This window comes from Phacochoerus africanus, chromosome 12 (genome assembly GCF_016906955.1).
Source record: "Phacochoerus africanus isolate WHEZ1 chromosome 12, ROS_Pafr_v1, whole genome shotgun sequence".
Lineage (NCBI taxonomy): Eukaryota > Metazoa > Chordata > Mammalia > Artiodactyla > Suidae > Phacochoerus > Phacochoerus africanus.
This window is the reverse complement of record NC_062555.1, coordinates 46,110,131-46,120,746: the sequence shown is the minus strand read 5'-3', so window position 1 is coordinate 46,120,746 and position 10,616 is coordinate 46,110,131. Positions and strand designations below refer to the sequence as shown.

At 50.2% G+C, this 10,616-nt stretch overlaps 1 protein-coding gene across 5 annotated transcripts in view; it reads left to right on the top strand.

Moving 5' to 3' along the window:
* Positions 1-5,987: 5,987 nt before the first annotated feature.
* Positions 5,988-10,616, top strand: part of MAP3K8 (mitogen-activated protein kinase kinase kinase 8) — a 29,719-nt gene continuing 25,090 nt past the window's right edge. Inside the window, exon 1 of one of the 5 annotated variants that reach the window (XM_047754844.1) lies at positions 5,988-6,211. Coding sequence is in view for 1 of the 5 variants with exons in the window: in XM_047754841.1 (XP_047610797.1) it covers positions 6,980-7,043 (64 nt within the window). In the remaining 4 variants the exon portion in view is untranslated. Of the gene's footprint in view, positions 6,212-6,714; positions 7,285-7,384; positions 7,659-10,616 lie in introns of those variants that run through there. The other 4 variants (XR_007131189.1, XM_047754841.1, XM_047754842.1 and 1 more) reach the window with 4 other exon arrangements.

Sequence of the window (10,616 nt, the reverse complement as noted above, 5' to 3'; positions counted from 1 at the left end):
AACTGAGTCATTTTGCTGTAGAGCAGAAATCAATACAACATTATAAATCAACTATACTTCAATAAAAAAACGTCTTTTAAAGCGTTCTTGAGGAGTTCCTGTTGTGGCTCAGTGGTAACGAATCTGTCCAGCATCCATGAGGATGTGGGTTCAACCCTTGGCTTCCCTCAGTGGGTTAAGGATCCGGTGTTGCTGTGAGCTGTGTTGTGGGTGAAAGACTCAGCTCGGATCCCACGTTGCACTGGCTGTGGGTAGGCCGCAAGCTCTAGCTCTGATTCGATGCCTGGCCTGGGAACTTTCATATGCCGCAGGTGCGACCCTAAAAAGAATTTTAAAAATTTAAATCATTAAAAAAAAAAAGTGTTCTTTTATTTGCCCTGTATTTCCCAGATCCATTGCCCTGGAGTCAGCTCTCAGGGGACTATTCAGCTCTCTGGGGGCACAAGCCCCCCTTATACTGAAGGAGAATTCCCCAGGGGATTCCTACCAGGCAATGGGCTATCCTAAACCCAGCCAGCGGCAGTTTGGAAGGGAAATGTCCCCGCCCATTGGCCTCAGGGGCTGCAGAGGCCAATGACACTAACCCCGCCCCCTCCTCCCTGACTCCCAATCGGCTGTTAGAACAGAGGTGAGGCTCCAGCAGTAACAGAGAGGTCGGGACCCATGATCACCCTTCATTGTGGAAGGTTTTGCTGCTTGGGTAGAAATAAGAGCTATTCTGATGTATTATTGAATATTAGAAAAAGGAGGGCAGGGTACAAAGATAAATAACTGGAAGAGGAGTTCCGCCCTGGCACAGTGGGTTAGAATCCCACTGCAGGGAGTTCCCGTTGTGGCTCAGGGGAAATGAATCTGTCTAGCATCCATGAGGGCGCAGGTTCCATCCCTGGCCTTGCTCAGTGGGCTAAGGATCCGGTGTTGCGGTGGCTGTGCTATAGGCCGGCAGCTACAGCTCTGATTTGACCCCTAGCCCAGGAACTTCTATATACTGCAAGTGTGGCCATAAAAAGACAAAAAAAAAAAAAGAAAGGAAGAAAGGAAGAAAGAAAATTACCAATATAAAGAACTGGAGGATGTGTGTCTGAAATTCATTTACATCTTGAAGAACGGGGCCAGAGGCAGGAGCCTCTGGCAAAGGCGTAGCCTGGATGGGAGAGACTTTTCCCAACTGGCCTGTGGTCAGGCCTGTTTTCCTCCAAGAGGTACCGGCAAAACCAGCTGTATGCCCAGGTGCCTTTGCGGTGGGAGGCAACCACTCACAAGTAGATGCAAGAAGTTGTTTGTTTGGGTTTGGGATCAGACTGACAGGGACTAGAATCTGGTTTCTTTGGACACATTATTTAATCTCTTTAAAGTCATGTAAATCCTTCCAACAAAAGGAGAGACTAGTGCTTGTCTCAGGATGGAGTGGACTGCCTGGGGATCCAGTAACGGCTTAAAATACAACAACTATTATAGTCATTTTTAATATGATCAGAGTGTAGCAGGATGCTTCATTCTTATGAAACTCAGCCATCAAAGCATCTTGATATTTAGTTTTTCTTAGTAAATTCTGGTGAACATTAATCCCTGGCTTGCTTTTTTTTTTTTTCCCTTTCTCCTTCCTGCTGCACATGCACATAGAAGTTCCCACTCCAGGGATCCAATCCATGCCACAGCAGAGACCTGAGCTGCACCATGAGGGAACTCCTCCCTGGCTTTCATTAAGAAAGGGAAGAAGGAGTTCCCACTGTGGCTCAGCAGGTTAAGAACCCGACTAGTATCCATGAGGATGCGGGTTCAAACCCTGGCCTTGCTCAGTGGGTTAAGGATCCAGCATTGTCACAAGCTGCAGCATAGGTCTCAGATGTGACTGGGATCTCAGATGCTGTGGCTGTGGGATAGGCCGGTAGCTACAGCTCTGATTCAACGCCTAGCCTGCGAACTTCCATATACCAAGGGTGTGGCCCTAAGAAAGCCAAAAAAATAAAAATAAAAATAAAAAATAAAAGAAAGGGAAGAAATCTCCCCAGTACACACTGAGACGGAGTCTGCTGGCAGTTGTTTTATGTGCTGTGACATAACTGCAAGGGCAAAAGCCAGAATAAGTTTAACTCACCAGATGTAAATGAATTATGTGAGAATAAGCATGCAACACTTTTTTTTTTTTTAAGATTGTTGAAAATAGTAATCTGACCAATTTCCTAATGTGTAGTGAATGAAGAATACCATTTCAGGAGTTCCTGTCATGGCGCAGTGGTTAACGAATCCGACTAGGAACCGTGAGGTTGTGGGTTCGATCCCTGCCCTTGCTCAGTGGGTTGACGATCCGGTGTTGCCGTGAGCTGTGGTGTAGGTTGCAGACGCGGCTCGGATCCTGCATTGCTGTGGCTCTGGCGTGGGCCGGTGGCTGCAGCTCTGATTAGACCCCTAGCCTGGGAACCTCCATATGCCGCGGGAGCGGCCCAAGAAATGGCAAAAAGACAAAAAAAAAAAAAAGAGAATACCATTTCAAAGGAGGTTAGTAAGGATTGTTTCTCTGGAGGATGCTAGTCTAGTGGTTTTCCTCTGTCTCTGTATTTGCATTTGCAGATGAGGCTGTATTTATTAAAAAATTTTTAAAGATTATAGTAGAGTTGATTTACAATGTTCTGTCAATTTCTGCTGTAAAATTTCTGCAATTTATGACTATATATATATATATATACACACATATGACTTTCTCCTCCCTCTGAAAATGTGAAAAATGAAAGCTATTGCCCAGGCCAGAGGAGAGAACTTTGAACTGTTACTGGGGGCATCCCAAGCCATGGGGCAATCTTGGAAGCCCAAGATGAAGAAATATTGCACCAGGAGTTTCCATTTGGAAGGCGGGCGAGAGAAGCACAGGGCAGTAGTTTCTGTTTCCAAAGTGCAGCCCGAGGGCCTCCCGTTTGGGGAAGTCACAGCACAAAGCAGTCAACAAGAAACAGAATACATTTCACATAGAACAGTGCGATTTAGGTACTTCAGGAGACCTAAGTTTTAGCTTTCTGCACAGGAGCATAGAAGGTGTCTGTTGCACACACATAGCCTTCAGAAAGGAAGGCCAAGCCTGAGAGGATGAGGAACCAGCAACCGGGGGATTTATCAGCCCATGCCCCAATGTGAGAACGCTATCTCCAACCCAGCACCCTCCCTCTCCCTTCCATGGCCTCCTTCCGTGGCTTCCTTCCGTGGCTGTTACCACTTTGCCCAGTGATAGCAAAAGTTGGTAAGTGCAGGATGTCCCCTCTCATCCTGTCTGCCCTTCTCTCCGAGTCCTTGGGGTGGGGGTGGGGATGCCACGGAAGTGGCAGGCACAGAGGTACCCCTGTATCCCTTCGGGCAGCCAGGTGCCTCTTCAAGCTTATCTGGGATGCTGTAGGGTGCTGCTGGGGGCGAGTAGAATTGAATGATGCACACGAGGTCCCTGCCAGGCTGATGGAAACCCCTAGTCCACCTCAAGATGTTGAGTGAGGCCAGCAGGTCCATCAGCCAGCAGCTGCAGGGAGCCCAGGCTCGGCTGGAGGAAGCGGTTTTTGTTTCAGCTACCGCAGGAGTGAGACCAGAGCACAAGGAGGGTTAGCAGTGGGGGTAGGGCATGGGGTGGGTCTGGTGGTTCCCAAGGGTGGGGGAGGGGGAGGAGGCCCTGAATCTCCTCCCCTGGATGCTGTGTCTGCTGTCTTCTTGGAGACTTCCAAGCTGAATGCTCTGACAGTGCACGCAAGTTTTGTTTAGCTTTGTCACTGAGAAAGACAATATGAAAAAGTTCAATTATCACTGAAATCCACTCACATTATCATAAGAAAAAAAATCAGACCTACTGGATTTTTTTAATTTTTAAGGGTCGCACCAGCAGCATTTGGAAGTTCCAGGGCTAGTAGGGGTTGAAGCAGAGCTGCAGCTGCCTGCCATTGCCTCAGCCATGCCAGATCCCAGCAGCATGGCCACCTACACCACAGGTCGAGGCAACACTGGATCCTTATCCCACTGTGTGAGGCCAGGGATAGAATCTGCATCCTCATGGATACTAGCTAGATTTTTTTTTTTGTCTTTTTGTCCTTTTAGGGCCGAACCCGCGGCATATGAGGGTTCCCAGGCTAGGGGTCTAATCGGAGCTGTAGCCGATGGCCTACGCCAAGAGCCACAGCAACTCGGGATCCGAGCCTCGTCTTCGACCTACACCACAGCTCACAGCAATGCCCGATCCTTAACCTACTGAGCGAGATCAAGGATCGAACCGGCAACCTCATGGTTCCTAGTCAGGTTTGTTAACCACTGAGCCACCATGGGAGCTCCCACCAGTTAGATTTTTAACTTGCTGAGCCACCAGGGAACACCCAAGACACCTTTTTTTTTTTTTTGCCAAGTCACATATAGCTATTAATTTATTCCAGTTTATCCCAGTATTCTCTAAAAGTATTATATTTTGTGAATAGGAAAAAGACTGGAAAGCAGTGGCTTGTATTTTATTTATTAGTATAGACCCCATTAGGTTTACATAGGCCAATGTACTGACAGGGTCCCTGCCCATTAGAAGCCTATTAATGTCTCAATCAGCTAATGGAGAAAGCCTCTTCAAGTAAACTCCAACATTGCAACTCAGTTTTTTTTCAAGTGCATTTTATTAGCTGCAAACAGCTTCCAGAGCTGTTTTGTAATGTACTTTGGTAAGGACTTCCTGAATCAGCCCCCCAGGTGGTTGCTCCTGGGCAAGCTTGAACCTAACTTTTCTCACAAGCTCCTAAAAGAGCAGAATTGCTTTTGCAAGCCTGGGCAACCAAGTCTTGACAGAAAAATGCAAGTAAGTCTGCAAACTTTTTCATTATTTTCTGTTGTCCTCTCAGCTCCAATAATCTGGGTCACCAGATCTGATCTTTGCTCATTAAAAAATGAGTTTGAATAAAACCGCTTAATTCCCTCCCCGCTGTGAAATCTGCTATTGCAAAAGCAATGACCAGCCAGAGAGAACCATGTCGAAGACATGGCACCCCCTCCCCCAAATGCAGCTATGTTCAGAAGACCTCTATGTAGGAAGTAAGACTAATACTTAGTTCCCAGAAAATTAGGTGTGGTTTTTTAATGAGCTCATCCAGGGAGAGGTTCCATGTTTCTATTTTTAAAATGCTTGTCAAGATCATCCTTTGTTGCTCAAAGACAACGGATAGAGCGAGACTGTCTCACTTTACAAGGAGAGGCAGCTACTCGGCCAATCCAGTTTCCAGAGAAAAGACTAAGGGAGTTGATACTTCAGTTTCAGCCGAGACTAGGATAATCTGTTCCTGAACCCGGGCCAAATTCCACGGAGTCCGCGTCCGGGCCAGCCGGGCTTCTCCCGGCCTGGCCGCCGGTTGCTCCGGCCGAGTCAGGGCGGCAGGGTCGGTCCCAACTCACCCCCACCTGCAAGCCCAGAAAAAGCCTAGTCCCCTGGATCAGGCGGGTGGGTAGTCCAGTCACCTGGAAATGGCACACGGCCCACGTGATTCTTGTCGCCGCACTCTAGTGTTTAAAATAATCTGGGGGGGGGGGGTGATCTAATGTCCTCAATCAGCCGTCACCATTTTTTTGGCTTGTCGGGCTCACTTTTACTAACATCTTGGACGCCTGTCAATCACCTTGTTAACCATCATCTCTGCGGGACCAGAAGCGTGGGCCTTGCTTCACATCTCAGTTCAGCTCACCTGGGTCCTCCAGTAATTCTCATAGGACTTCCTTGAGTGGGAATCGCAATTCACTTTCCGCAAGAGAAACGTGGAGAGCCTTAGAGGGGGTCCGCTGCAGTCTTGAAACCATGTGTGCGTGTGTGCGTGCACGCGCGCGGCGCGCTTGGGTACTGAAAAGAGACGGATGTGGATTCCGTGAGGACGTTTGAATCTGGGCTCTGTCCCGCGCGTCCAACGTCTGGGTCGCTAGGATACAGAGCGTGTCTGCTCTACTGGACCTTTCTTTCTCCCGACTGTCTTGCAAAATATCTTGATAGTCCGGAAGTATTGGCGGGGGCGGTATGTGTGTCTGCGCGCGCTGCAACTCGGTAGATATTGGGATGCGAATGTGCTGCAAAGTGGATTTCGTGGAGAGAGGCGCTATTTCCCTAGAACTTTCTTCCGGCTTCGCCGGGAGTAAACGCTTTCCATTCAAGAAGGAAGAACGCTCTAGACGAACTTTGATCTTTTTCACAAGCAGGACAGAGAATCCCAGACTCGAAACTGAGGTAGGAGATCAAGGCAAATGCACTCTGTAGTCGGGCGGTGCCACAAAATAACTAGTTCCAATAAAGACTGTGAAGAGCGAAACCAAGTTTTGGGGGCGGGTACCCCGGCTCCGGTCCAAGTGCTCTCCCCCGGGTTCGGGTTTACCCTGCGGCCGTTTCTCCCAAGCCCTTAAACTGTGTCCGTGCATGCAGACCAGGAATCCCCTCACTCTCTTCGAGTGACCTGAACCGCAGTCTAAGCAGGGCGGGCCGAGGTTCTGGGAAGCTCACTGCGCCTTCTGTAGCGCGGTGGGGAGAGCCCGCGGTGCCTCTGTCCTCCTCCCCTCCCTAGCAGACATCAACACTAGCCTGGGGAGATAGGGGGCGCCGGAAAGGGCCGGGGACACTGGAGTAGCGCCGAGGGCGCCAGCACCGTTGGAGTTATGATCTTTAGGGCACCAGGAAGGGGTGCGGAAGTAACGTCGCACTTCGCAACTCCGCATCGGGGCGCTCGTCTACCTTCGGGCAGCCGGGTCCCCAGGTTCGAGGGAAAACTCGTGGGTGTTTTCCCAGGCTGTGGGCCGGGACCGCGCTACTGGTCCTGCCCGCGGGAGGCGTGGCGAGGCTGATCAAGAGCGGGGTGTCCTCCCGGGTCACGCCTCCAGCTCCGCCCCGCGCCCCGAGGGCAAAGGGGGGGGCGAACGGGGGGAGGACGGAATTTCCCAGCGCGGGGGCTCAGGCTGCCCCGCAAGCCGGCGGGCTCTTTCTGTTTACCGAGAGAAAGGGGAAATGGAAAAGGCGGGGAGGCGGCGGCTGGAATCCGCTGCGCCTCCCCTCGGCCGGCTCAGTCTCGGTGAGTCAGGGGCCGACGAGGGCTGCCCGGGTGAGCGGACGGCCCGGGGCTCACTCGGCCGCTCGGGCCTGGACAACGCGCCACGCTCCGGGGCCGGTCGCCCTGGCTCCGGCTTCTGCCGCCGCGGGACCTCGGGACTCCGACGCGCCCGGCTCCCGGGGGCGGCCTGTCAGCTCTGCAGCGAGTCGTCGGGGAACGGCGGCTGGAGCGTTCGGCCCACGAGGTCGCGCGGAGGCCACAGGTGACGCAGAATTCGGGGGCGTTGTTCTGATAGCAGCGCTGAGGGGTGCCCCGGCGATTCCCACTGGGTCCGGCGGGCCGGGGCATCGGGGAGGACTCGGGGGCTCTGGGGGGTGGGGGCGTGCCTGCCTCCCGCCGCCGCGTTTCCGTCCTGCGTGCCGGTCGCCGCTGCAGCCGGCACAGATGGAAAGCACCTTGCGCAAGGGTCTCACGGGGCGCCGCCTCGCGACTCCTCCCCCTTCCTCCTCCTTCCCGGATCCCTAGCGCGTGAGCAGTGCCGGTCCACGCAGTGCGCGGGAAGGCAGGGACCCGCTGTCACCGCGCCTCTCGTCGCGTGCACCACTGGCACGGCTACACTCTCCCTGCTCAGACCCGGTGAGTGCACCCGGAGGCTAGGGGCCCTGATGCCACTAACGACGGGGGCTCCTCTAATTTGCAACTCCTTTAAGGCTCCCTTTGCCTTAAGGAACCGGAGAAAGGGAGTGTGGGGTGTGGGGTGTGGGGTGGTGGCTGGTGGCTGGCGAGGCCAAGAGCCTTTGAATAGCTGAAACTTAGTTTCTTGCTTGTAGCTTGGATCCTGTTCTGTGACTAATAGGGTGGTTAGAGCAGAACACGAATGCTGGGCTTTTGGCCTAAGAAAGAATGTTAAGGGGAGGTGGGGGGAGTTATTTCACAGAGGTTTCCCCGTGGAAATGCCCTACTAGGATCCAAAGGTCCAGTTGGAGAACCACGCTTAGAAGGAAGCACCTCGAACAGGTTGTCCCCAGAAGTTAGCCAGAAAGGCCGCGAGCTGTCTTGGAAGTGAAACATTGCAGTGTCTATTTCATTTTTGGAAAGACATATTTTGTCCCTCCACGAAGGACTGCTCTGGATAAAAACGGAGGGAGAAGCACTAATTCAGTTCTTTCCATATCTATGGGCTGACTCCTAGGTACTTGCCAATTTGAAGGTAATCTGACGCCCCCAGATCTGATGGAATCAAGTTTGTGTGCAGTATTTCTGGTCTGTCCTATAAGGAAAATTGCATCGTTGAGGCAGCTAGAGGTTTTGAAGCAGGTTTTGAAGTGGCTGTACTTCTACTACAGCTAGAGTGGCATCGTTCTGGGGCTTTTTGAGGACAAAAATATTGTTAGAAAAAAATCTTATTGGAGATGCTTCCTGAAGGGCAGTGTACTATTTTAGCAAAAAAAATGAAAATCTATTAAATGAGAAGTAACAGAAGGTATAATGATCCTTTGTTAGACAGAAGCTTAGGTCAATCATCTGGGCCCTTTTCATTCACACTTGCCAGGAAACCTTCAACTTTTGTTTATGGAGATGGAAGCAGCCACGAGTATGACATCCATGTTGAGGAGAAGTATTTATTTGCTCATGATTTTACGGTCACTTTCACAAATAACTCGAAGCAGGTGATTTTGACTGTATCTGCCCATGGGTCCATTTCTAAAATTGGTATAGTTCCCTACGGCGTCTGCAAGGAGGGATTTGGATTGTGAACTGTGTGGGGAATGGTCCTTGTTGCTCAAGTGGATATACCTTGACCTTTCAGATTTTTTTCTGGATGGCTACTGATCTTGAATGACTCGGAAATTATCAGCATCTTGTCTGCTTCCTAAAGGACAGAAAGTGCTGAGTTTTTTCCCCCGGGGATCTTTAACAGGTGAACGGGTCTTCAGGGTTGTCTCAGGAGCATGCAGATTTGCGTGAGAGGCGGCCGGCGTTGCCAAGGAATTAGTGGCAGTGCGGACGGTCACACGCTCCTCCACCTCGCCACCCTGCTTCTTCCTTCCTTTCCACCGCCAGTGCCCGGATTGGGTGGGTGGGTGTGTGTGGGGGGTGTGTGTGTGTGTGTGTGTTTCGCCCCTTAGGCTTTACATATAAATGCTTCAGACTTTCTGCATGATTTAAATATCAAAACCTGCCTTTCCTCTCCTGGCGATCAGCTGACTGACTTGTGAATGGTAGGGACCTTTTCCTCTGTTTCTGGAGTCCTGTGATTCCTGGGAACTTTACTTTCTCTTTGCTCAGCCATTTGATAAGTAAATCCAGGAACCTTGACATTTTTCAGCCAGTGGGGTCCTAAGTCAGGCTGTTTTTAATTCCGTTTTGTTTTTTTTTTTTCTTCCAGTAAATTCTAAAAGTAGAAACTGCAACTAAATGGCCCTGTGAAACTCAAGCTGAATGTTCCTCCATTAACCTAAGACATTCCTCTCATAACCCGACAGGCTCCAAGAGCCTGATATCAGTCTTTTTTTTTTTTTTTTTAGTTTCTTTTTAGTTTATTTAGTTTTTGGCTGCCCTATGGCATATAGAGTTGAGGATCCTGAACCCACTGTACCAGGCGGGCATGGAACCTGCGGCGCTCCACAGCCAATCCCCCTTGCACCACAGCAGGAACTCCCTGAGATCAGTCTTCCTCAAAGATGTACAAAGTCTCAGGAAGGGAGTTTCCTTTGCTCAGATATAACTGTGGTGATAACCGCCATCAAAGCATTGCATAGGTTTCTGCCTTTTTCTGTCTCTTCTTTTAGATAGTCTTTTAAAACCTCACTGTGAAGAAGAAGCGTCGAAATAGGTGGCCACAGCCCATTTTCAGATAAGAAAGGAAGCCTAATGCAATGTCTGCAAAGCCAGGAATCTGACTCTGTACTTCTGTTTCATGCACACTATAGCAGCTGCCAAGGTAACAAATTATCTACTGTGTGCCAGGCGCTGCACCCAGCACCTTACATTCTAGAACTTCTTTAAGCCTAACAGCAACCTTTGAGGGGGGTGCCATTAATCGCTTCCATTTTACAATTGGGGTGCAGTGAGGTTAAAGTACTTGCCCAAGGTCTGGCAGACGCCAAAGGAGGGCCTGAGATTTGATTCCCTGCAGTCTGAGTTTAGGTTCTAGGCGGTGGGTCAGAATGCACAATCCTAGACTTCCTTCCCCAGACTTAATTTGTACATCAGACTATCATCCAGTAATAACGATGATCATCCAGTAATAACAGACACTAAGGTGCATGGTGCTTTTCTCAAATGAAATTCACCAAGAAGCCTATGCCTGGGTCTTAATGGCCAAGTGGCCCCAAGGTGGAATATTTCCTGGAGTTTTGTGCTTATGCTCCAGGTTGATGAAGCCGGTGGCTTTGAGCACCGCGTGTTGAATGCATTGCAGGCTTGTGCTTTTAAGAACCGGAAACCTCTCTCAGGGAGAGCCTGTGCTTTCCAGAGCACAGTAGTTTAAGGAGACATACCTACCTTTAAATTCTCTTAGATCGCAGTCCTTTTATCTTTAATCCTTTGAAATGGACTTGTTCCAAAATCCTGAGTAAAGGCATCATTGTT